Source organism: Aquarana catesbeiana, linkage group LG02, assembly GCF_042186555.1.
Source record: "Aquarana catesbeiana isolate 2022-GZ linkage group LG02, ASM4218655v1, whole genome shotgun sequence".
NCBI classification, from domain to species: domain Eukaryota; kingdom Metazoa; phylum Chordata; class Amphibia; order Anura; family Ranidae; genus Aquarana; species Aquarana catesbeiana.
The window spans coordinates 173,146,971-173,174,870 of NC_133325.1; the positions used below are offsets into that span (position 1 = coordinate 173,146,971).

The window sequence follows — 27,900 nt, forward strand, 5'->3', positions numbered from 1 at the left end:
TGGGCACAAATGTATCTGCAGTGTTTTCTTATCTCTCTCCAAAGCACTATGTCCTGTAGCGGTCTCTTGCTCCATATCTCTGTTATCAGCCTAATAACATCTCACAAGTTCTCTGAGACTGGAGATAGAAGTGTGTGCTGGGGAGGTTGCTATAAATAGAACTGCAGTCAGCTTGCGGTCTAAGAGCAGAGCTCTGCACATTCCTTTTATCCTTTGCCTATGAGGAGTGGGGGGGTGTGTGCCTTTCCTCCAATCAGCTGTTTTGTCTGTATGCCAATAATCCACTCCCAGTGCTAACCAGGAAGAGAAAAACCTTTAACAGGAAGAGCACTTTCTAAAGAATATATAAAGATGAAGACAGCAGATATACATGAAAAACTTATGTAGGGAGATTTGTTTCATCTCTGTGTATCATTTGAGGCTGTTCACTACACTGGGTATATGTGAGGGTTTACATCCACTTTAAGTATGTTACATAGGTATAAAGGAGGTAAATACCGTCAACTGACAAACATGTCATACTTAGAATGCATTAACCGGTTTTAGCAGAGGAAACACACAAGCAACATAGAGGGGTTGATTTGCTATAAGCCAATAGAGTGATCGCTTTACAAGTTTAGTTGCACTCTGCAAATGGATTGCCCCACAGATTAGTGAATGAGGTGAAGCTTTGCTTATTTCCATCAACCAATTATGTGCAAGCAAAAATGTGTTTTGTTTTTATTTTCCTAGCACATGATTAGGTATTCTTTGGAAAGTGAAGCGTTGCCACATTCACTAAGCTCTGGGGATAATTCCCTTGCAGAGAGCAACTCCACTTGCAAAGTGAACAGTCTACATGCTTTTAGTAAATCAACCCTAAAGTCTTTCATGCTAGGACAATCTACATATGAATCAATCACATACAGATCTTTAATTTAAAAAAGGCACACTTACCTCTAGTACTGCAATTCAACTCATCACTTCCATCCATACAGTCAGAATCCCCATCACAGGCCCAGCGGTGTGGAATACAGTGGCCGTTTGAACACGGGAATTGGTCTGGTTCACATCTCAGCACGCAATCTTTCTGTTTTTAGACAACAGAGGGAATACCCTCAATTTTCTAAGTAAATTTTCTAAGTAAATTCAGCTAATGACTTGGTAATACAAGCACACTAGAGTGCCAACAAGCATCCCAATAATAACCAAAAGTCTGCTGTTTTAATGGTCTCCTATCCACCTGTATACTTTTATCAAACTACTAGGCTCCAGGTTATCATGAAAAACAATAAACAGAAGGCCAAACTGGTACATTACTTTGGACAAAAATCTGAAACTTTACAGTAGTTGTGAGGTAAGTACCACAGTAACAAGGTAATAGAAATAATAACATTTTCATCATCATTTTTGTGACAGTTGCACCCTCTAGTGGCGGATTTCCACTTCTCACATTACTAAAATAATCAGAGACATTGCAGACTTGCAAAATGTTAGCTGGTTGTCATTCTGATCCTCCAGCTTTAGTACTTCCTCAGCCACTGACCAAGAACAAACCTGTAGCCTTTAAAGTTAAAACTCTTTATCATCACATCAGTGACTCAAAATAATGAAGTCATTGCAACCAAATGACTAGTATTTTCAGAAGGAGAGACCATAATGACAGCTTACAACCTCCTGTCAGTATAGGATTTTAGTAACATCATATTTGTTAACAGGTGCTCACCTCATCTGAGCCATCAATGCAATCATGATCACCATCACACTTCCATCGACCAGCAATACAACGCCCATTGGCACAAGAAAATTCACTTTCTGAACATGGCCGCGGTGCTAAAAATTAAAGAGATGGGAAATGATGTAAGATGACCCATAGCAATATCACATATCTGTGCTAACTGGTAAGACTCCAATTAAGTTTGCATTTACTAAAGTGAAGTAAAGAGGAACAGTATTCTCAACTCCAACTGAAAAACAAAGGATCCAGTATAGAAATAAGACAGGCTTGTACAGATTTTTCAGCACCATTCCTTAGAATCACTTAATTTTACTGTGTAACCCTTAGAACTGTTCAAATTGAAGGCCAAATCTCACCAGAGAAGCCTACTGAAGTGTGGTTAAAATACTCTATGTTGTGCCATGTCAAGGCAGCCCATTTGTTTGAATGGGCTTCCAAATTCACCACAAAGAATCAAAAATAGTACCTGCTGCATTTTCTCTAACACAGTGCACAGCAACACATGGTGGCACACAGCAGCACTTTAGAGGTGCATTGGAGTGCCATTCAAAATAATGTAACTGCAGCGCACCAGCGCACATAACCTGCATCACCAAACACTTGGCCACAACACAAAGGTGTGAAAGGACCATTAAAGCCCAACTGTGTTTCCAGTTAAAACCATCTAAACACAGTGCATTTTTTTTTCTTTAGAAAGAGATCACAGCCTGTTGAAAGTCTATCAATTACCAGCATGATACAGAAAAGGACCCTTGTTCTCTATGTGTAAGTAGTGGTATCTCTGCACAGGTCCTACATGCTGAGTCACACATATAGCTCTACAATCAGCAAAGCTCATGACCCTTGTTAACTAGAAAGCTTTGACTTAGCAGGGAGTGTGTCGGACCCCTGCAGAGGGACCACTGCTTCCACATAGAAAACCAGGGTCTTTGCACACCTTTGTCTTGATGCACCTGGACTGCATTTGGCAGATTTAAACTAGTTAAGTTAAGCTGGAAAGGGAACAGACATGAAAGGTACATATGCCTAGTGCATTACCAGAGATTTAGTCCTCATGCACACAGACGTTTTTACAGCTGCTTTTTTGAGCTTTTTTTGCAGCTTAAAAAGGCCTGTCTATGTTAGTCTATGGCTTCATGCCCACCTAGGCGTTTTTGAGCTGCAAGTGGCATAGGCGTTTTTAAGCTGTAAAAAAAACCCAGGACCAGTGGGTTCTGAAAGACGTTTTTCAGCTGTAAAAACGCTCTAATGCTGAAAAACGCTCAAAAACGCTCAAAAACGTCATTCACCGTTTTTTAGCGTTTTTGATCCATTGAAAAAAAAAAAAAAAATTACGCTCAAAAACGCTAACAAATGCTCAAAAACGCTATTGCAAAAACGCTGAAAAAAGCTGAAAAAAGTTAAAAAAAATCACTGCAAAGATACTGGCGTTTTCATAACGTTTTTTTAACAGCCTGTGTGCATGAGGGCTAAATATCTAAAAATGTGGAAGATACAAAGCGGGTATTCATAAAAATGAAAAATATAAAAGCAATAAAATGGCAGAAACAAACCCTAATAATGCACTAGGCATTTGCACATTCCTGTCTGTTCTCTTTGTACTTGTTTTTGGATTCCCCAGTCTTAAGAGGGATACATCAGCTGAGCATTCCAGATTGATGTCCATCTGTTGTCATATATGGTGTATTGCATATTTTGCGGTAGACTAATGGTGGTGCTGAGGTTTCTCATATATCGAAAACTGCCAGGTGGTTTAAGTTTTTATCATCTAGCAAGGACGAAGATATAAGGTTCGGTAGATTGACAATATAATGTTATATGAATACCCAAACTACTACTACATTTTATATTAAGGAATATGACTGCTTAACTCCATGGTATTTAATGTCAATTTTATTCAAAGCTAGTGGAAGAATTGGGGGGGCTTCATGCATGGATATAAAAAAATGTTGAATGTTGGTCAACACTGTTTAATGCTGTCATCACCAACTTTTCTAGAAGAAAGTTCTTTACACCATCTCCACAATGTACATTTTACATTTGAACAGGTAAAACCCAACTCCAGCCAATACTATTTAGTTTATCTTGAACAGGCCAGAAAGCTTCTTCCTGATTTCTATTGCTCAGACCAAAGAGAAAAATCTCAGCCACCACACACCATACAAGCTCAGCATGTAATAAGTGATAGCCTCAGCCTAACTCCATCCCCAAACATGTTTCGCCCCACCCACTGGACTAAGTCTAGTGCTTTTGTGCCCCCTGTTGAGGAGATTTCGCCTCACTTCCTGTAAGGTCAGGAAGTGATAAACTTCCAGTAAGGACAAAAAGTGATGAAAAATTTCCTCAATGCTAGTAGAGTGAAGAAGGGCTAAAAAATTTGACAATGGTTTTATGGCAGTCCCTACTTTCCTGTCTTAGTGAACACTCCTATTTTCTCTACAGGTGGCAACGGAAAGGCTCCTAATAAGGTTGAAATAAATAGACTTACTGAAGGTACAGTATATTTAAAAATGTATGTCTTAATAATTGAAAAATATGCAGTACATCGCTTTCAATCATGCACATTTCCCTCTCTTTGTCCCTTTAAAACACTAAGAATAAAAAAAATACCAGTGGATTTGCTACATATCTATGTAGCTCCTAACTTACTGTACTGTACTTACTGTACTGAACTGAAAACACTACCTCTGCTACACTCAAATTCCAAGCAGTGTTGTCAGTCCCGAGTTCTCCTCTGCTGGAGTACAAAACACCACCCGCTTACACTTTGGCGAGGAGAATGGGAAGTGTCCTGTAGTCCAGCAGAGAACAACTCCAGTAATGATACAGAGGCAAAGTTGACTGCATACTACAGGAATTTAGGAGCGTATTTTGTTGCAGTATTAGCAGCTACTTTTCTAGGGATATGTGCATGTTCTGCAGACATATACTGCATTTGTTTATATTTTGTCCAGACCTACATTTCAAGTACAGACTAGTCCTAATGTATATAAATCAGCATGTAAATTTGAATAGAAAACACACATATTAATGCTTTTGTCTGTATACACAATCCATTCTTCCTGTCCTGGGTTTTCAGGAGACATGCTTGGATCACATTACAACAGAAGGAGAGAGCAAGCCAGGAAGCATATAGCAAGGGGAGGGAGCAGCATGGTTAGTCATGTTAAATGTAAAGACTGTTCTGCACCTACCTCTGGATGCCCCCAGGGACGACAGTGTTAAAATGGAGAAAAACATAACATGAGGTGAAATGGAACCAACACAAGTACACATGTGAGAACAAAAGGTGAGCTTCTATGCTGAAACAAAACTTGTACGTGCCCCAGACAGATGGTTAAGGAAAAATGGTGTCAACAACAGGAGCATGAGATGCAGTGAGAAAGCAAGATAACCTGAAACAACAGGAGGAAATCGGACAGATTTCTAGAAATCAGACCTCTGCTTCATGTATCATAATGACAGCAAACAAATTAAAAGCATTAGTCATACCAGCCTGAATCCAACTTTTCTTATTAACTGCAAACTAGGAAAATCAAAAGGCGTGGACATGACTGGTTGATGCAGCCACACATCCACTTCTACAGACAGAACTCAGGTTAATTATTTAGGCCTCATTCACATGGGCACCGTCAGTTTACCCACGTTAAAAATGTATCAGTTCTTATCCGTTCCTTCATCCGTCTTCCGTTCCGTTAATATCCGTTTTCATCCGTTAATGTACACGTTTACACCCATTTTTTCATCCGTTTTTACAGCAGTTTCTGTGCCCTAGGAAATTACCCAGAAAGCATTGCTCCTCCCATACAGATAAACACAAAAAAAATTATTTCTTCAAAACAGATCTTAACTGATCGGACGTTGACGGACATTGTCCGTTAACGTCAGTTAATATCCATTTTCACGGATCTGGACGCAGCCTTGTATGTTAAAAGAAACGGATAAAAACGGAAGCGAAGGTTAACGGATAGTAATGGACGGTCATCCGTTTGCCCATAGGAATGCATTGTCGTCCATTGACGGATGGAAGAAAAACGGATAGACGGTCCCGTCAGTGTGAAAAGGGTCTCAGGCCCCTTGCACATGGACTTAATAATTTACTGATGTTTATATGCATGATCTCACTAACAGAAAAATCCTGAGTTAAAAAAAAAAAAAAAGTTATGTTTTATAAAGATCTACCAGAGCTACCAGTGTTGCAATTTATGCTCCTGCATGCTTCCATATACAAACATATGTGTGTAAATTACCGCATTTTTTTTATGGCTCTGAACACATTTCTGCAACTTTATACAGCTGTGTACACTTGTCCCATAGACAAAAATGCACCTGTGTTCAGATCTGTAAGAACAAACTCATGGCTACAAACACTGTGTTTTTTTAGCCTGTGTGAAAGAGGCTTCAAGCTGGCCATAGATGGATCGAATCTCAGATGGTTTAGCAAGGACTGGCCGAGATTCAACCTATCTATGGACAGACAGGTTGTACTGAATTGATCCATCAGATTTTATTGCATGTGATTTTTGCAGACGGCTATAGCCGCTATTTTCTTTACTTCAACCCATGGTTGCAAAAACAAAAATTGCATCATCTATAGCTTGCTTTAGAGTAGGTCAGGTTAAGTCTTAAGTGTAGAATCAGGTTGATTATTTGGAAATGTATAGTAAAAGAATGCCACTCTATCTGCTGACAACTAATATTTAGTCACCCTTTTACAATATGAATGACTGAGCTGGTTAGCAGTAAATGACAATTGAATGCAGGTAAGATGGACATACTGCAGGTCTCCTCATCAGAGTTGTCACCACAATCATTGTCGTAATCACACTGCCAGCGGCCAGGGACGCAGCGGTTGTTCTTGCAGCGGAACTGATAAGGTTCACATGTTCGCTCATCTGGGATTAAACAAAAACATAATCTCTATTTACGGTGTGTCACTGACAGACAGGAATAACGTCAGCATTGTAGCAAAAGGATCTTATGAATGTGTTGGTGATTCAAAAACGTATCATACCGCATTCTTCTTTGGGTTCATCTGAGCTATCTCCACAGTCATCTTCACCGTCACATTTCCAGCGTGCGGGGATGCACCTTCCAGAGTCCTTACACCTGAACTCATCCACTCCGCAAGTCATTTGAGCTGCAGAGCAAAACACCAGAAAGTGACTCAACAAAGACTGCCACATACAGGTGACACAGAAACATCCAGTGTGTTCTAATGCCCGCCAGGGGCTGAAAGGGTGCTTTGAGCAAGGTGGCTGAGAGGACCTTCGAGGACAACAACAAAAAACAGCATCTGCCCATAATGCAGGCTTTGGCGCTGCAGCTCCAGCTGTTATGATTAGCTGCCCTGGGAGAACCTACTGTTTGGAAGTACAATAAAATGGAATTTTGAAAAAAAAAAAAAAAAAAACATGCACATGATACATACACTCACTGTATGAGCCCTATAGATTGTACATATTGAAACTCCATTATCAAAAGTATTCACAAAATTGATATGAAAAAGAAGCAATTTTATATGAAAGGAACAGGCTGAACACAGACAGACAAATCACTTACTGAGAACAATGAGCAGCAGTCACATAAATGCCAGACCCACTGCAGCTATTCCCCCCATGAGTGTTTGACTAAGGAAAGACGCAATAGGGAGAAGAGATTTTCAGTATCCCAGTGAGTGATAACAAGCACTTCTGATGCTCATTATTGCACAGAAGTTCACCTTACATGCTGACTATTGGAAGTGAGGATTGTAAAGCTTGTCTGTGTATGGCTGACTATATGCACATACTATTTATATATACTATTTGTCAGCAGCTACTTTTCTTGAAGTTTACAGTTACCCAGAGTAAACCTGTTCCTTCATGTATTTAAAGCCTAACTCCAGGTTTTGTGTAACTTTAAATAGTTAATTTGGGCCAAGCTGGTTTAAACAACATTTTTCCATTACTAAGAAATGCGGCCGCATCCTCCTTAAAATGAAAATCTTACCTAAATACACCTACCTGTTCTGAAATTCGCCACAGTGGATTCCTAATTCATTTATCACTCAACTTAACCAACTCTTTTCTTTCTTCCTGTGGGGATGCCAACCCCCATACTAAACAGACCATGCACATACGGCCCACCCTACAGGGGGAACTGGCTATAAATAATTTCTCGCCACCCAGTTGGTGACTGCGCATTGGTGGCTGAGCCCAGACACCTCTAACTCCTTCACTATACTGGGGTGCAGCTGTGCAACAATAAGTTGAGGCCCTACAATCGCTGTCATACAGGGGTCCTTACCAGTTAATACCTTCTATGATGACTACCAGGTCTGGAAAGTGGGGTTACACAGTGACTCTCAGTTTAGAAACACTTTCTCTGCATACCCCATTATGGAAAAATCCCTCCTTTGCCTGATTTTTACCCTATTCCTGGACCCCCATTGCTGGGCCAAGTTTAAAAATAAAACTATTTCACAAATAGTGGTGAATCGTACTTTAATTCCATTCCCCAGCCTTTGCATGGCCTAGAATATACCGGCCGATTACCAATTCCGATATCTGCAGCTTTCCCATGCCTTCAACTCCTAATTTCCTACTCTGCAACTTGGTTTAGCATGCTCTGACCTTGAAGCTCTGCTTAGGACCCCTGATATGGAGAAGCCAACCTCGACTCTATAAAATCACCTGATAATGGCTCATCTCCCTGATTTATCCTCGCTCAGACAAAAGTGGCTTGGAGATGGAGTAGATCTGGATGCTGAAGACTAGGAGGATATATGAGACACTCCATTTAAACAGCTTGTGTATATCAGGGATTGGCTCATCCAGTTTAAGATCCTTGACAGGGCTTACTTCACCCCACATAGGCTTCATAAGACTGACTCGACCATATCATCGGCCTGTTGATTCACTCCACAGAAGACTTCTATCATGTGTTTTGGACAAGTCGAGCTATCGTGCAATATTGGGGAGAGCATGTTTTCACAAATAATACTATAATTGCCACCCCCTTCTCTCCCACTACAAAAATATGTCTCTTGGGACTGGTGGAGCATCTTGCTCCCACTGTGGCAGAGAGGACACTCTTAGGACTTCTGCTCTTCTATGCTAGGAAGGTGATCACCTTTTCCTGGAAACGGCCATCTCCACCTTCTATTCGATCTTGGCAACAACTGATCAATACCAGTTTATCGTTGTACAAGGACACTTATGCCAATAGGAAATGTATCTGGAAATTCAAGTTTGGGCGAGGTAGATTGATAACATCTTTATCGAATAAAGAATTGCATTAACCTTTTTGTTTCAGCTATCTGCAAACTAACTTGCCTTAGTATGAGGCAGGCACTCTGAGGGTACCAATTGAGCATTGAGTGATTCTTCATGCATCCTGTTTACTAAGCGTGAGCCACATGTATGAGCACATCTACTTTTTCTTTTGTTTTTTTAGGTTCTGTCTTGCTAAGTTTTACGCTTGTGTACCTACCTACACTGCAGTGGCTTTGTCCTCATAGGCTGCACCGCAGCCGCATGGTCTTGTACTTACAGTATGTTGTTGGTGCACAGCTGATGCTCCCCACGCTATTGGTTTTCTTTTTCTTTTACCAATGTTTTGTAACGCTTTTTTTAAAATCCCAACATTAAAAAAAAAAAAAAAAAAAGAAGTGCCCGCTGTCAGCTGTATGTGCTGCACGTAGCTAATGCTACCTACAACGCTTTGTCCTGGCAGCAGTACGAGGACTTCCCAATTTGTGCTGGATCAAACTTGATTCGGGCTGAGCGCTGCTCAGTAATTAACAGAAAGCCTTATGTTTTATGACTGAATAACAGGCTTCCCCTGAATGACAAAGGTCAAGATTGTGACGTCATATGCCCACCTCTCCACCTCGGCCAATCAGAGAAAGACTTGTATTCATACAAGGCTTCCTGTGAATGCTGAGCAGTGCTCAGCTTGATTCGATTTTGTTCCAGCAATAAACAGGAAGTCTCAGTAGCGCTGCATTGGAACACAGCATTGAATACTGTACATAGATGATACTATACATATTTATGCAGTGCTGACAGCAGCCACATTTATTGGCAGCTTGGTCCAAACAAACTAAAGTAACACAAAACCTAGAGTTAGGCTTTTAAACCGCTATGATTGAATGCTATGGACAACTTCCCCAGCTTCAAGCCAGTCTGTGTAACCCCCTCCCCTTATAATTATTTTTGAAATTATGTCACAAAAGCCAAATTCCTTACTGCAGTTATCAGGCTCATCAGATGCATCCACACAATCGTTGTCCCTGTCACACACCCAGACACGGGGGATACACCGCTTGTTGATAGCACACTGAAACTGATTTGGAGCGCAGGTGACTTCGGCTGGAATAAAAAAAAAGAAGGAATGACATTATTTAAGCTTAAACAGATTAAAGCTGGCCATGCACAGATTTCTTTTGTTTAGCTTGCTGGCTGAAAAAAGTATTCTAACAGATTACTCCATCCATGTTCAACAGCGCACATAGACAATTCTCCCCGGCCGGCTATATATTTTGAAAGTTGGCCGTGGCCATCGGAATACCAAACAGTGCTTGCAGCTGGCTGCAGTCGCTGTTTGCCAAATCATTTTGTGCCTGGTTCCTTAAATCTTTAGATCAAAGTTTGTCGCTACGAGTGGTGCCGGCATGGTCACCCACTAATCAAATTTCAGCTGATTCAGCTGAAATCAGCTGGTGTTTTGCCAGTTTTAATCAAGCAACAAGAATATTATGCAGATAAAAATAACAAAAATGTGCATGAAATCAGAGGTCACTCTGATTATATATACAGTGGATATAAAACGTCTACATACCCCTGTTAAAATGTCAGGTTTCTGTGATGTAAAAAAAATGAGACAAATATAAATCATTTCAGAACTTTTTCCACCTTTTAATGTGACATATAAACTGTATAACTCATTTGAAAAACAAACTGAATTTTTTTATAGGAGGGGGGGGGGGGGGGAGTAAAAATAAAAAAAATAAAACAATGTGGTTGCACAAGTGTGCACACCCTCTTATAACGGGTTGTAGCTGTGTTCAGAATTAAGCAATCATATTCAAACTTATGTTAAATAGGACTCAGTACACACCTGCCATCATTTAAAGTGCCTCTGATTAACCCAAATAAAGTTCAGCTGTTCTAGTAGGTCTTTCATGACGTTTTCTTAGTCGCATCCTACAGCAAAAGCCATGGTTCGTATAGAGCTTCCAAAGCATCAGAGGGATCTCATTGTTAAAAGGCATCAGTCAGGAGAAGGGTACAAAGGAGTTTCCAAGGCATTAGATATACCATGGAACACAGTGAAGACAGTCATCAAGTGGAGAAAATATGGCACAACAATGACATTACCAAGAACTAGACGTCCCTCCAAAATTGATGAAAAGACGAGAAGAAAACTGGTCAAGAAGGCTGCCAAGACGCCTACAGCAACATTAAAGGAGCTGCAGGAATATCTGGCAAGTACTGGCTGTGTGGTACATGTGACAATCTCCCCTATTCTTCATATGTCTGGGTTATGGGGTAGAGTGGCCTTTTCTTATGAAAAAAAAACATCCAAGCCTGGCTAAATTTTGCAAAAACACATCTGAAGTCTCCCAAAAGCATGTGGTTAAATGTGTTATGGTCTGATGAAACCAAGGTTGAACTTTGTGGCCATCATTGCAAAAGATATGTTTGGTGCAAAAGCAACACTGCACATCACCAAAAGAACACCATACCCACAGTGAAGCATGGTGGTGGGGCTGTTTGTCTTTATCTGGAACAGGGGCCTTCGTCAAGGTACAGGGAATTATGAACAGTTCCAAATACTAGTCAATATTGGCACAAAACCTTCAGGCTTCTACTAGAAAGCTGCATATGAAGAGGAACTTCATCTTTCAGCATGACAATAACCCAAAGCATACATCCAAATCAACAAAAGAATGGCTTCAATGGAAGAAGATTAAAGTTTTGGAATGGTCCTTCCAGTGCCAAGACCTGAATCCGATTAAAAATCTGTGGGGTGATCTGAAGAGGGCTGTGCACAGGAGATGCCCTCACAATCTGACAGATTTGGAGTGTTTTTGCAAAGAAGAGTGGGCAAATGTAAAAGTCAAAGTGTGTCATGCTGATAGACTCATACACAAAATGACTGAGTACTGTAATAAAAATCAAAAGGTGCTTCAACAAAGTATTAGTTTCAGGGTGTGCACACTTATGCAACCATATTATTTTATTTTTCCTTTCCTCCACCAAAAAGATTTCAGTTTGTTGTTCAACTGAGTTGTACAGTTTATATGTCACATTAAAGGTGGAAAAAGTTCTGAAATGATTTATCTTGGTTTCATTTTTTTACATCACAGAAACCTGACATTTTAACAGGGGTGTTTAGTTTTTTTTTTATCCACTTGTGTGTATCTATCTATCTAATCTCTAGATAGATATATATAATAGATATAGATAGATAGATAGATAGATAGATAGATAGATAGATAGATAGATAGATAGATAGATAGATAGATAGATAGATAGATAGATAGATAGATAGATAGATAGATAGATAGATAGATCTATATATAGAGATATATATAGATCTATCTATCTATCTATCTATCTATCTATCTATCTATATATATAAATCCAATGCACTCTGCTTTACCAAAATAAAAGACAGCTAAAAAGGAAAGAAATGCTACATGAGATATTTAATAACATTTGATTCAAATCAAATAGAAAATATAGAGATGACCCATAGAGTTACATAGTAGGTGAGGTTGAAAAAAGACACAAGTCCATCCTATGTGTGTGATTATAAGTCAGTATTACATTGTATATCCCTGTATGTTGTGGTTGTTCAGGTTTATATTCTTACAATCCCTGGAATAAAAGCAGTAAATGGTATGTTTCTGCTTTGCATACTGTGGGAGAACCAGAATATCTAGAGGCAATTTTTTAATATTAGCTTTGAATTCATTGTACATGAAGACAAAGTTCCAGCCCAGATACATATCTTAAGTTTGGAATATATTAATAGGTTTCATTCCTGTTCCTGTAGTCACTGTCCTAAAAAGTTAGCGAACAGTTCCTATTGTGCACTATATATGTAGGCTTCCTGCATGAATTCGAGGAAGGAGATCAAGCTACTACATTCCCCCAGAGCCCCATTCCGTCCTCTTCTGCTGCACTAGGTCTTTACCAAATCTCTGATGGTAATATTTATTATGTGATACTTCAAAACCACCCTTTGTTTAGTAGGTATTATTAAGGAATCCATTTATTATAGCTTGGTCTGGGGGGGCGTGGCCTGCTACAACATGGAGTAGGGCGCATAAGACCCGAGCTCCGTCCAATACTCCTGAATCCACATCAATCCTGCTTTTCAGTGACATCCTGCAACAACCTGACATACCCCCCGGAGGCCCTTCACATATACAGATCTGACTAAGCGGGCCTCTGATTGGACGGGGGTTCCGACCGGCACGGCGCTCCTCCGCGGCGGCAGCCACAACTACAGGCCGCGGCTTCGGCCTAGTCGATTCCGGCGGCCATCTTGCTCCACTCGGCCTCCTCATCCATACTCCCTCCTGGCTTACCTGGCATCTGGATCTCTTGCCGCACACAGACCCTGCTCCACGGGCTTCCAGTCAGGGGTCTAACCGGAGCGGTACCCTCCTGTACGGCGGCAGTCTAAAATCCAGGCCGCGGCTTCGGCCTGGTCCGGAGCTCTGGCGGCCATCTTGCTCCTCTCGGCCTCTCCATAAGTGCTGTGCTCTGGCCCCTCTGGTACTTGGCTCCCCCACCAAACACTGATCCTGCTGCACCGGATTTTGACTGGGGGTCTGAACTGAGTAGTGCCCTCCCACACAGCGACAGCCCCGGGCCCGGGCAGTGGTTTCAGCCTGGTCTTGGCGGCCATCTTAGTACTCCCGGGCCCCTTCACCAGCACTACATTCCTCCTTCCTGGACTCTGCACCCAGTAAAGTGGATCATTTAGCCCACCTTCTGCTCCCTGCAACTCCTCCAGAGACTTCACAGTGCCCAGACCTACAGATGACCTCTGCATCCTCCAGGTGAGTGGCACCCATTTTGCTACTCTCTGTCGGGCACCCCTGACCCTCCCATCTCTCCTCTGCTTGATCTGAACCCCAGCTAACAATCTCAGTGCCCCTGCCCGCCAAAGCATAGTCCTTACCCAAGCCTGCTAGGGGTACTCGGACCCATCGGGGGTGAACCGGGATTGAGGACCTGTCCTAGACGATACGTGTAGTGACTATCTTGCTGTTCCTGACCTCTAAACTTCCCCAGCTCGCCCTCTGTGCCAACTCCGCATCTGCCCAGCCAGCTGCGTCTGCCACCTCTTACTCACAATCATGGCCCCGATGAAACCCAAGTCTGACGCGGCTGCCAAACTTGATAAGTACCGCCGTCAGGATAAAGACAACCTGGGGGAAGATGGCGGCACCGCGTCGGAGAGGAGGGAGGTGGTGGGCGCTGACACGGATAGAGTGCTGAAAGCCATCTCTGCACTCCAGGCTGCCCTCACGACCAAAATTGAGGAGGTGAAGGTAGATGTCTCCCTGGTCCGACAAGACCTGCATAAGCTTAAGGAGTGAGTTAAGACATCTGAGACCAGACTAGGAGAGGTGGAGGACGCGATCCCGCCATTACAGACTACCTCTGAACGCATGCAATACCAGATCAATCAACTCCTGGCAAAGCAAGATGACATGGAGAACAGGCTTCGCAGGTGCAACCTTCGCTTCATTGGCCTGCCGGAGGGGACGGAGGGGAAAGACCCCACCACATTCCTGGAACAATTACTAATTACAACATATGGCAGGGAGGCCTTTTCGCCCACGTTTCCTGTCGAAAGAGCGCATCGTATGCCCGCCAGGCCGCCACCACAAGGTGCCCCGCCCCGAACATTTATCGCCAAATTGCTAAATTATAAAGACCGCGACACAACGCTGCGCATGGCAAGGTTGAAAGGTAATATACCCATTGGCAACGTTAAGGTAGCCATCTTCCCTGATTTTTCCACTGAAGTACAGAAGCGCAGACAAAACTTCACCGAAGCCAAGAGGCGCCTGCGCATCAAAAATCTTAAATACTCAATGTTATTCCCCGCACGCCTTCATGTGGAGGATGATGGCCGAGCCGTTTTCTTTGAAACCCCTGAAGATACCATCGCCTGGCTGGAGCGCCGAGACAACAGGAAAGAGAATGAATAACCCAACATATACAGCACATGGCCGTGCACTGCAGCAAGAGATCACAGGCCTCTTTTCTTACAACATGAGGGACTTTGCCCTAAATATCTCAGGAGAAACTATATACTATCACTTATTATTTTGACGACCGGAGCCTCGGGTCAGCAATAGTCCTATTATAGCTTGGTCTGTATTTTGGCTGCTCACTTATCATTTTCAATATATTGCATTAATAAAGCAGAACTAAACTCTCTCAATCAACATTAACTACTTTTAACCCTTATTGCTGCTAGCATTTGTAAATAGAGAAGGAAGCTGTAATATTATTTACTCGTTTTAACCTTTTTATTTTAAATTTCTTCGGTTGCTTCCTGGTTTCCGGCCTAGGCCATGTTGAGGTCATACATTCCTGGAGTCTTTATGGGCATTTTTTTATTTCATCTGGAGGAGGGAAGGAGCCAAGCACACCCTTCTGCCTGCATGCCTGAGCTAAGAGCAGATGTATTCCTAGGAAGTAATACATGAATCATCTGCCCTTACTCAAGATGGCCGCAGCTAGAAATGCTAGGGGAGTGCTTTTCAAAGTGATTTCTCAACAAAATAAAGCATGGAGACATGAATGGATGAGGGCGTTTGCTTTTTAAATTAAAACTGAATTAAATAGTGTTTTCAGGTTGTGGTGTTGCGATACAGTTGAGTTCCGCTTTACATCGTACGGCAATGATATTTGCGGAACACGAGAGAATTGGGAAGGGACATATTCTGTAAGATACTTACGACAATCCTTTTCATCATCTCCATCACCGCAGTTGTCTTGACCATTGCAGCGGAAGATTCCTGGTATGCAGCGATTAGTATTGGTACACTTGAACTGGCTGGGCAAACACACATGAATATCTACAGGGAATAGAACAGAAATATACATAATGGCATAAAGGAAACGCATGTATATAGATGAGGTGTACATGTAAAAGTAAATGTATAATTTGCAGGAAAGAAAAAATGTAGCAACGTAATCCATAGCAACCAACTTGATTAAAGGCTATTCAGTAAATAAAGAATTTATTGCTAAATTGGCTGCAATTATACATTGAACCAACATGCTCAACACACCAAAATATAACATTTTTTTTGCCAGTACATTTAATTTGCATAAAGTCAATACATTTTCTTAAAAAAAACAAAACTGGTATGGTGCTTTCTATCTGCTCATTCAGGATGCATAACACCTCAAGATCTGTAGGTTGGACTGTAATTATACTTGGCAACAGAATTTGCACTATAATGTGTCACACACAACTGAAGGTGCATAAAGTAACAAACAGTATTGTGCATTGTGTGCACCTTGTGCTGCCTTTAAATCAATCACTGTGTCCCTCTGAAGCCACTTGGATCCCAGGCCCTGGGCTTTCTCTCAAAGTTAGATTAAGTCACATCTATCATTCTACTGAGAAATGCTACACTGGTAAACATGGCCAAATCATTGCATTCTGTTTTTGTGTAGATTTTCCACAGTGTCCCAACTTTTTTGGAATTGGGGTTGTAGAAAAATCCTGTTCCTGATTTCCTAAAAAACACATAGTGCTTCATCTGTGCCAACAGTCTCACCGCAGTTGGCTTCATCGGAGTTGTCCTGGCAGTCATTGTCACCATCACAGATGAAGGCGGGATTGGTACAGATTCCAGTGGAGCACTGGAATTGTCCTGGGCGACATTTGAATTCCGCTAAAAAGAAACAAAAAACACTTTAAAATACAGCAAAAGATGTGTGTATTGCACTGTGTAATAAAACGTGCACCTGCTAAAGAGAGCTCTATATTTCATCACTGAAAGTAAGTTATCTACCACAGCCATATCTCCCTTACAACATTATGTTTAATACACTACAGGTGCTCTTTAAGGAATAGCGCCTAAAAGTCAGCTTTGTGGAGATGCAAATTGGTGAAATTTGATTAAAAATTCAGTTTTTATCAGTTATATACTTTTTATGGGTCATCATGCAGAAAATGAGCATCAGTGATGTAAAGCAATAGAGTTAAAAAACAACCAAAAGAATACAATACAAGGCAGAAAAAACAAACAAGTAGTTATACATACGGCAGTCAGCTGGCTCATCTGATCGGTCTCCACAGTCATCCTCAGTGTCACACTTCCACCAGAATGGAATGCATTTGTCATTTTTACACACAAACTGAAAAAGTAAATAGACATGGGGATGATAAGAAGAGGGAGTTGGGAGAGAACACCACTACTTGGGGTGATTTCAGTGCCGAAGATGCACAGTTATCAGCTTAAACAGGAGTTTACTGGATTTCTGGTAGATCAACAAGTATTCTTCTGTACTTTCTTTGTTTATTAAGGGATAACACACGAGGAAATGGATTTGCATTGCAGAAATGTACTAAATGTGTTTTTATGTGTTTAGATAACCATTCATAAAAACGCCAAAATGTCTGCTTTGGTCAATGGTAGCAACAGTACACCAAAATATAGCAAAGTTCCCAAAACTTTTCAACCTTGAAGATATTTATGATCAAGCCTGTACAGTACTATGGGGTAACTGCTTCTCCACAATGAAAAGACAATTCTTCCTGTACAGGAATGCTAACAAGTGCCACAGGTTAAACCAACATTACCCTGTAACACCCGCTTCCATAAAACAGACTGGGCAGCAATATTAAATACAATGGGGTTGATTTACTGAAAGCAAATCCACTTTGCACTGCAAGTGCACTAGAAAGTGCACTGGAAGTGCAGTTGCTGTAGATCCGAGGGGAAGATATGAAATGAGGGGAAGCTCTGCTGATTTTATCACCCAATCATATGCAAGCTAAAATGCTGTTTTTTTTTTTCCTTGCATGTCCCCGTCAAATCTACAGCGACTTCACTTCCAAGTGCACTTTCAAGTGCACTTGTAGTGCAAAGTGGATTTGTCTTTGGTAAATAACCCCCAATGTCATCTATCACTATTCCTATCTAAATATGGTAAGGTATATCTGTGAATGGTATTAATTGTTTTTAAGGCTTTCTGCGATATAGAGATGAGGCAAACTAGCAGCTTTAGTAGACAGGTTATAACTCGGCAGTTTGTGCCTACTACTTTATGGTGTGTGTCCAGCTACAGCCAGTGCCCTTTGTGAATGCCAATTTGTCAGGGTTACTATTTGCACTGCCACCCTGCAATTAGATCCGGCCCACTAATAGGCTGCTAGAATCCCAGTCACTTAACTGTGGGTTACAGGAAGAAGTAGTGCCAATTCTGCTGTTTGACAAAGTAAATGCTATTTAGGAAGGTTCTCAAAAGAAGTATAGGCTAAGTTGCTAGTTTGCTTGATTTTTTTTGATTTTTGCTTTTTCTCACAGGTTCACGTTAAGCTACAAAAGCAACACATAATCACAAATTGTAGAGGGTGGCCCCCATCAGAATACAGTGATCAGTTGATTGAACGCTGGCTTTCCAACAGGACCATTTGGCAGAAGCCAGTCGGCTTCTGTTGAAGATACAGGGATACACACAGATCGTAGTTCCTTCTGAACCGGTCGAATTTTAATGTGTGTGTACCCAGCTTAAGTGATCTGCCGATAAAGCTTTTACAAACCCCCATTGCTTATGATAAATGTCCTTTACCTCAGAGAATAACCACATGCAAATATACTTACTTGACTGGCAGTACAGTTGGAGACACAGGTCTTCCCATCAGCTCCAAGGTAGAAGTTAGTTGGACAAGCACATTTGTATCCACCGTTAGGTGACAGAAGGCACAGATTACTGCATCCACCATTGTTGGATTTGCAGGGATGATTGGGAACTAAAACAGGAAGAAAGGCTCACTAAAGCAAGACATTCATAGAAATGGAGACTGGTGGGATATTTACTAACATAATGAAATGCGCTGCAATACAGCATTCTATTGTGGCCTCTTGAATGAACTCTAACAAGACACTCATACAAAAACCCCTCAGGTTAGAAGTAACAGCTTTTCTTCAGCCCTTAGGTGTACAGATCAGCCTATAATTTCTGCAATAAAATAGTTTTTCTGAGTGCATAAATATTCTTTCAACTGTTGAATCATATCCAAAATTAATAAAAAGTATCTATTGTGAACATTTTAAAGGTTCTATGTAAAGAATAATATATTGTTATATAAGATTATTATAAGTACTCAGTGGCCACTTTTTAAGGTACAACTGTTCACCAATATTCAAAAAGCAGTTCATGTGGCTACAACTCAATACATAAAACATAAAGACACTGTCAAGTATTTAGAAAATAGTATGAAAATAAAATAAAATGTAAAAAAAAATTCAAAGAAGCGGAATTTCTGCAGACAAAAACCATTTGGTTTGTAAAAGGAAAGACTCATTCATCCAAAAAGGAAGTCCACAACTGCCCAGTTAACCACCCTTTACAACAGTGAGGGTGAACGTTCAACAGGATGGGCTACATGACCATGGTGACAATTGGGTCAGAGCTGGGCATACACAGAATTCTTCTACAGATCCACTGACATTCTTATCAATTGTTCAGTGCTGAAATGGTGTGTGAAAATGTGCTTGGTATACACAGGGCTCCAGCTAAGAATAATTTGAATATCACACCATAACTAGTTGCTGACCAGGAGCACCCTTTTATGAGAAGTATATACTATACCTAATAAAGTGGGCAGTGAGCATACAGCAAATGCTGTGTCAACTCTACAAATAAAAAAGTGGGTATGAGGTATAAGCGTCCCAATATACTCACCATCAGGCTGTCGGTAGAGATGGTAGATGTGTATGTCCATGGGTCGATGTAAAGTGCTGATCAACAAGGTCTTGTTTACGCCTGTGGTCTTGTGCGCTCGGTTAATTGACTTGGTTTCCCAGTCTGTCCAATATATGTAATCTTCAAAAAGTGTCAGTGCAAAGATGTGTGGGATATCTTGGCTGAGCACTGTGAGGAAGAAAAAATGAACTTTATAAAAACCAATCACAGAGATAAACATTTACAGGCTTAATTCTGTACTGGGTAGGATTTTTAATTTAGCTGAAATTGAAATATCATGTGGATGACGTTTGTTTTTCTTGATGCAAGGATCAATTAAACGCTGGTTCACTGTGATTTTTTATTTTGACACACTTGAAATTTTTCTACCTTATTTGTTACTAAGATTATAAATATATATCCTTAGACAATATTCTTTTTATTGTTTTACAAATTCTGTTTTGTAACAATTGTCAGATTTCAATACAAATCAACTTACCGGTGTGCCGGTTGGTACCATCAAGGTTGGCAAACTGAATGTAATCCTCTCTCGCATCAGCCCAGTATATTCTGTCGTTGATATAGTCCAGTGTCAGGCCATTGGGCCAAGTTATCTTGCTGTCAACAATGACACTGCGGTTGGTGCCGTCCATACCAATCTTACCAATTAAGGAGTTGTCCCCCCAGTCTGTCCAGTATAGGTAGCTGTGAATACAAAGAATGGCAAATACCATATTGTCATATGCTGACCTCATAACATGATCTCATGAAAAAACAAAAAACACATTATAGGAGATTCTTACCCGTGTTTTACATCAACCACCAGTGCACGTGGCTCTCTCAGACCAGAGTTCACCAACACCGTGCGATAAGCCCCATTTAGTTTGGAAACCTCAATAGTGTCCCTTCCTTTGTCACACCAGTACAAATTACCTCCAACCCAGTCCACTGCCAGTCCATCAGGATTGCTGAGTCCAGTACGATGCAGAACCTGCAATGAAGAGGTAATCATATCTATCCTTCAAACTATGCAGCACAAAGACTAATTGAGTAAGGAAAGTAGGATGTAGCATAACCCATGCCATCCAATTATATGTCACACACATATTAAGTGCAGTTATCTATATAAATATAAAATAGTAATGTAGTCTGAAGTATATTACACTAATTATTATTGGGATTTTTAACCTATATATTTTTAAACACATTTTGTCATACCAAGTTACCATGCCCACAACTGACTTGTTCCTCACCCATCAAAATAACAGCTGTTCAGCAACTAGCAGACAATAAATACCTGGACATTGCTGCCATTGATATGCATGCGGCGAATCATGCTTCCCTGGGTGGTAACATCAGTCCAGTATATCATCTCTTCTCGGTAATCAAAATCTAATGCAACAGCATTATTCAAACCCTACAGAGACAGAACAGACATAATAATCAGTGTACACACTTGAGAGCAATCAGTGCAGCACTTTAATAGCACAAAGAACAAATCTGAGTGAACTACAGTATATTTACTAGAAGGAGTGAGTTACCATAGGATAAAACATTTTATAACAAAAGGATAATGGAAGCAGAAAATTTAAGGGGTTAAAGTTAGAAAAGGGTAATGGAGGTTCTAAATCTTTATGTTTACAGTATAGCAATGTAGAGTGCTGAAAACGCTAGATGGGTAGCTATACACTGAAGCTGCAAAAAATAATGTTGAGTAATAAATACAAGCCTGTAGGGATACAGGATAACACAAAATGGTAATAGAGGCAATAGATCAGTTACCCAGGGAAGTAGTGCTGAAAATTAATAGAAACATTAAGTCTCTAGGCTTATAGGGTACCTAAAAGGGCACTGCAGACAGAATGCCTTATGTTTAAGTGTAGGAAGACCAGTAATGAAGACTATGCTGACTTATGGAGAGTCAGTGAAGGGTAATGAAGACACCAGCCCTGTAGGTTTATAGTGTGGCAGGGAAGAACAGTAAAAATACAAATGTCAATTTGTAACGAAAATGGGATTTGTTGAAACAGCACCCTATTTACTTATCAGTGCACATTTCTGGAGCGAAAGACCATCCCATCTATGGTGCGCTTCAAGCCTGGTACACACTACAGTTTTGTTTCGTGCAATCCAGCAGGATGCAATCCATGCAAGATTAATTCAGTGTGTACCCCCCGCCCCCCCCACTGAGCTGTTGTGTTATGACAGGGGGGGCGCCCCCCCACCAGAACACACCGATCAGTGCTCTCTGCCATTGGCTGAGAGTGCTAATTGGGAGTCAGTCAGCTGCAGGTTTTCCAGCTTGCACGCCCGTCAGAGAACTTCTGTCGGACAGACCGACAAACAAACAGGTCAAATATCGGAGGTTTTTTTTCAACCAGCCGTTGTCTCCAGACATTCGACCCGTGTGTATGGGGCTTAACACTCTACCTCATCCCCCCCCATGTACTTACTGCCCAGGAGATTGCTGATCATATCAAAAACAAGATCGGTACAGTTCGTGATGAGATCTCCACTGTCCAGTCTGCCTTCTGCCCTACTAAAACTTAGTAACGACTTACTAACTGATAAAACCAATAGCCAGTATTCCATACTCATATTCTTAGACATTTTGGCTACCACTGATAGAGTTGAGCACTCATGCAATAAACTTTATTTCCTTGGCCTCCGCGAATCTTGTCTTTCCTGGTTCTCTTCATACTCATTGCACTTTCAATGTCACCTACAACTCTTATCACCTCTTCCTCTTTCTAATGGGGTACCCCAAGGCTCTGCCCCTTCCATTCTCTCTCTACCCCTTTTCCCTGGACCAGTTGATAACCCCCCACATCTTTCAATATCACCCTTACACCAATGACCCTCAGATTTATCTCCGTTTCTCAGCTCACCCCCTTGATCTCCTCACATATCACTAGTCTACTGAGCGACATATCAGCATGGATGTCACACCACTTTCTTAAACTCAGTCTGTCTAAAACTGAGCTTGTAATGTTTTCTCCTTCCTGATCTCCCCCTCTTGACTTTACCATTGAGATCAACAGCATAACCATCTGTCTCTCCACTCCACATTTCAGTGTACTAAGTGCAGTCCTAGACTCTGACATCTCCTTTTGGGCCCCACATCAAATCATGGGCTACCTCTACACAAGCTATTCCCCCTTCCTTCTGTCACAAATGCTGCTGCTAGATTTATCCACCTTACTAACCGAACAGGGGTTGTCACCTTTATTTGCCAATCACTACTCTGGCTTCAACTAACCTAACATATAACATTCAAAATACTAATTACAACTTACAAAGCCCTTCCACAACACTGCCCTCAGCTACATCACTAACCTCATCTCGACATATTGCCTAAATCGTCCATTTCGCTCTTCCCAAGACCTCCTGCTCTCTAGCCCCCTCATCACCTCCTCTTATATTACTATATATAACTCCAGGACTTCTCCAGAACCTCCCTGTATGCTCTGGAACTCCCTACCCTAATCGGTCTTATCTACTACACTATCCGCCTTTAGGCCTTACCTGAAAATGTATCTATTCAGGGAAACCTCCATGTCTCCATCTAAAAACTGCTTTGATCATCTCTATCAGCCCATATACCACAGCTAGTGTCTCTTGTACCACTTCCCACTCCCTTGTAGATTGTAAGCTCCACTAGCAGGGTCCTCCTAATCTTTTTGCAATGAACGGAGTTGTAACTGTACTGTCTTCCATATATTGTAAAGTGGTGCACAAACTGTTGGCACTATATAAATCCTGTATAAAAATAAATATGTTACCCCTACTGAACCAAGCACATTAAGGAAGGGGTGCTTCTAAGAACATTGCAAAATGCTGCACAGAGATACAATTTTATATGTATGGTGTGGCATCCCTTTGTTTTCTTTGGAAAACCAAGAACAGCTGCACTGGTGTACTGAAGCTTGCCTTGACCCATTAGTATATCACCTCTGGATTCGAACATTTATGATGCAAAGGATTCAAATTCTGCCAATCTGCTACTCTGCCACATAAGGTAAATAAATAGTCCCATGAATATGAAAAAAAGAATATTTGTTAGCCCAGTCACCTATCAGAACACCCAACATGTCCATCATACTTAAAGTTAACATTTACAAAGGCCATTCTCCAACACTCTGACATACAGTAAAGCCTTCCACTAGCAGGACACCAACACTAAAACTTGAAGCACCACAGGGCATCTATGTCCTGTATGAATGTAGTTATCCTTGACTTATTTTGCCACCATTAAAGCAGTGCTCATTATCCCTTCTGCTTGAACCAATATCTTTACTGTTAGAAGATCATTGCTGAAATGTTCAGGTATCTACAGTTCAATATTTATGAAAATAGTGATGCTGCACACCACTGATCCCTTGCATACAAAAACTTTATTCTGTTAGCAATAAAAGAGTCACTCCATCAATTAATCGTAGACTTCAGGGCTTAATCGTAGGGCTCAGAGGGAGGAGGTGAGTAAAGTGGTTTTTTTTTGTATGCGAGAGATCGGTTTTGTGTGGGTTTATTTTTTTTATATATATATTGCACTGTAGGTCATTACTTTCATATGTAAACAGTGAGGGAAATGTGATGAAACCCAGAGGTTGCCAGCACCCACGTTTGGAGGAAGACAGACCAAGGTCCTCAGAGCAGTTTCAAGGATATATGTATATACAATCCAAAAGTCAAAAGAGTTGATGTATATCAGACAATATGTAGTTGGTCATACATTGTAATGTGTGTTTTGCCTGAAGATTTCTCTTCCCAGCTCTCACCTGCTTTAGTAGTGTGTAATTTGTGCCTCCCAAACTCAGTTTTCGCAAGTAGTATCGGTTGGCAAAAATTAAGAATGGTTCTTCAACTAAGGGAAATAAGAATGCAGAAAGCCAGTTAAATAAAACTTGAATTTTCCTGATAAAAAGGCAGAAAACATATTTTTTTTGCCAAATACTTTCAGACTGTATATTTGTGCTTCTACTGTTAGGGAACAAGTTCTACATTTCTGGAGTTCCTGTTCAATGAACAGTGGTAAGCAAAGTGAACCCAAAGCATCTATTCACTTCCTATGGTGCTAATCTCCTACCAACAAGAAATTAAGCCAAAGCTGTGGAGTGAGGCCGCTGCTTTTTTTGAAACAGAGGACTGTGGACAAAGTGGGTAGAAGATTTTGAGGACAGAGAAGCGCAGATGGTGATGTACAAGGTGGACAGAACGCACTGCAGACAGAGGCATACAGACTAAAAATAGAGACTAAATAGTGGACAATAACTTGAAAATGGGTCATGGAGGAGGAGAAGAGGACAATGTGGCCAAGCCGCACAGGTACTGGCTTGCAATGGCTAACCAGATATCACACCGAGAATATCCATCTTTCAATAAGGGACCTGTACCAGCACTGGGACTCCAACAATTTCAACTGCCTGAGGCTCTTAGCTCTCTGGAATGCAAAAATGGCTCGATTATGGCACATGCTGCCTAAATTTGGGAAATTTTATCAAGAATTCTATTGTCACAAAGGAAAGGTTACCCTGCATTTTTTAAACCTGCTCTTAAAGAGAAAAATTAGTGACTAAACGAGCAACTGAAAACAGATTGCCCCCCTTATATATACAGAATTTGATGACCTGGTATCATTAAGAACACAAATACAGGATTAAAGATTTATTCCAATGACTGGCTCACCTCCAACAGAACCAACCACCTTGCAGCTGGTAGGGTCATCAGGTCTACTTTCAAAGCCCTCCACGCAGAGGCAGCGATAGCTACCAATTGTGTTGATACACTTCTGGCTGCAGGGATAGGTAGTTGTGCATTCATCAATGTCCACACAAGTTTTACCATCATCCTTTAGCCAGAATCCAGGACGGCATCTGCACTGCACGGGTTACAGGAAACATCAATAGCATTAAGAAAATCACAGTTGGTTAAATTGTACATAAAAAAGTAAATTGTATAATAAATACACATAATTGGATGTCTACCTTGTAACCAATTTTAAGATCTTCACACTCCTGGCTGCAGCCACTCAACTTCTTATTTATACACTCATTGACAAAACAGTTCCGTTCATCTGAGCCATCGCCACAGTCATTATTATTGTCACACAGTAGATGCTCTGGGATACACTTGCCATTCTTACATTGGTAAAATGTCTCATTACATTTGCCCTCTGTAAAGATAAAAAAATAACTATAAAAACTGAATTTTAAAGATGTAACATCTGCACTTATGGCACTGAAACAATGCTTCTCTGTTAAGGTGGAACTTCACTCTCTCAATCAACACAAACTATTTTTCATCCTGACAAGATAACACTTTATGGTCATTGTATACATACAATGAAATTTATCAAGGTACGCTTTACAACAGCAATTTAAAATGCTGCTAGTATTATTAATTAGATAGCAATGTATATCATGTCGACTCGTTTTAATCTTTTTTTTTTTTTTCCACATTTCTTCAGTTACTTTCTAGTTTTCAGACCTAGGGAAATTACGTCATATATCCCAGGAGTCTTCAAGAGGGGAGGAGGGGTTTTCTCAGCTAAGCACGTCCTCCTCTATGCATGCCTGAGCTAAGGGCAGGCAGATTCCAGGAAATAAATACTACACGAATCATCTGCCCTTACTCAAGATGACCATGGCCAAAAAATGCTAGGGAGTGTTTTTCAAAGTGATTTCTCAGCAAAATAAAGCATGGAAGCATGGATAGATGAGTTTGCTTTAAATAATAAAATGTATAATACTACATTATAAAATTAAATAACGTTTTTGGTTTATGGTGCTTAGATGCAGTATAGTTCCCCTTTAATCACCTCTTCCAAGAGAAGTATAAGAATAAAATAACAAAAAAACATCTGGAACATTTAAAACTGTTAAAAGTCCAACCTAACAGTAGTCATCACAAGGTGCCTGCAATTTATTTTTTGTTAGCCAGAAAATCCTTCTCTGTATGTGTATGGCTCTAGTTTCACTTTGTGACTGAGGGTAGGTTCTGTGACTAAGCCTTGTGCAGCCAGAATTCTTCTGCTCAACATTGAGTGTCAGCTCTGTAGAACAGAAGGATGCTAGCAGGGCTTAGAGACCTTAAGGCTACTTTCACACTGAGGCGCTTTACAGGCCCTATAACGCTAAAAATATCGACTGTAAAGCGCCTCTCCTCTCACTCCAGTGTGAAAGCCCGAGTGCTTTCACACTGAAGCGGTGCACTGGCAGGATGCTCAAAAAACTCCTGCAAGTAGCATCTTTGAGGTGCTGTAGGAGCGTTGCATACACCGCTCCTAAAGCGCCCCTGCCCATTGAAATCAATGGGCAGGGCCGCCGAATCGCTGGCAAAGCGCCACTGCACTTTGCGGGCAGATTTTAACCCTTTTTGGGCCATTACCAGGGGTTAAAAGCGCCCTGCTAGCGGCCAAAAACGCAGCGAAAATATTGGTATAGCGCCGTTAAAAATAGTTGCGCTTTACAGCCGACGCTCATCCGCCCCAGTGTGAGAGTGCCCTAAAGTTGATATTTAGGCAATGCAAGCTGTACTAAGAAATAAAAATTTAACATTTCTATCCTGATGGGAAAAAATAAATTGTTCAGCTTTAGGTCATAGGCCTTAAAGACAAAGTGAAACTGGTATAAAGGATAAGTTCACCTTTCTGAACATGTTACACCTGTATTTAGGGTGCATTCAAAAATACATACTGGGCATAATACATTACTGACAGACTGGATGAGGTCCATTGTGGTGTAGATCTTATATTTCCATTTAACAATCTTATTACACGTGATGCATTTATTCCCTTTCATCTACCTATACAGTTTTTTTTAGTTCTTAAAATGTATTCTTCCATCTGGAAATCCATTGTGAAATAATTTATGCAATCCATTTCTTGATTTTAAAGCAAATCTCTCAGCTTTGTTCAACGTTTAAAGCTGAACTCTAGGCCAATAGAAAAGACAAATTATTGCAGCCCCGTACTCATAAATACTTCATGTATTAATAATTTCAGGGCTGCAATAATTTGTGTCTTTTATATCTGCCTAGAGTTCAGCTTTAAACATTTAACAAGGCTAAGAGATTTGCTTTAAAAACAAGAAATGGATTGCATGAATGATTTCACTGTGGATTTCCAGATGGAAAAAGAAGTTTTAAGAACAATAAAATCTCTATAGGTGGATGAAAGGGAATACATCATGTGTAATAACAATATTAAATGGAAAACTAAGATATAAACCACAATGGAAC

At 40.8% G+C, this 27,900-nt stretch overlaps 1 protein-coding gene across 1 annotated transcript in view; it reads right to left on the minus strand.

Annotated features, from left to right (window-relative positions):
* LRP1 (LDL receptor related protein 1) overlaps positions 1–27,900 on the minus strand; it is a 523,305-nt gene that overhangs the window by 57,811 nt on the left and 437,594 nt on the right. Inside the window, exons 55-70 of the mRNA XM_073613827.1 lie at positions 25,647–25,834; positions 25,348–25,540; positions 24,441–24,526; positions 20,960–21,079; positions 20,466–20,653; positions 20,162–20,367; positions 19,663–19,851; positions 18,579–18,727; positions 17,016–17,109; positions 16,527–16,643; positions 15,696–15,815; positions 9,949–10,071; positions 6,732–6,857; positions 6,496–6,612; positions 1,706–1,812; positions 937–1,069 (exon numbers count right to left, since the gene is read on the minus strand). Coding sequence (XP_073469928.1) covers positions 937–1,069; positions 1,706–1,812; positions 6,496–6,612; positions 6,732–6,857; positions 9,949–10,071; positions 15,696–15,815; positions 16,527–16,643; positions 17,016–17,109; positions 18,579–18,727; positions 19,663–19,851; positions 20,162–20,367; positions 20,466–20,653; positions 20,960–21,079; positions 24,441–24,526; positions 25,348–25,540; positions 25,647–25,834 — 2,256 coding nt within the window. The remainder of the gene's footprint in view (positions 1–936; positions 1,070–1,705; positions 1,813–6,495; positions 6,613–6,731; positions 6,858–9,948; positions 10,072–15,695; positions 15,816–16,526; positions 16,644–17,015; positions 17,110–18,578; positions 18,728–19,662; positions 19,852–20,161; positions 20,368–20,465; positions 20,654–20,959; positions 21,080–24,440; positions 24,527–25,347; positions 25,541–25,646; positions 25,835–27,900) is intronic.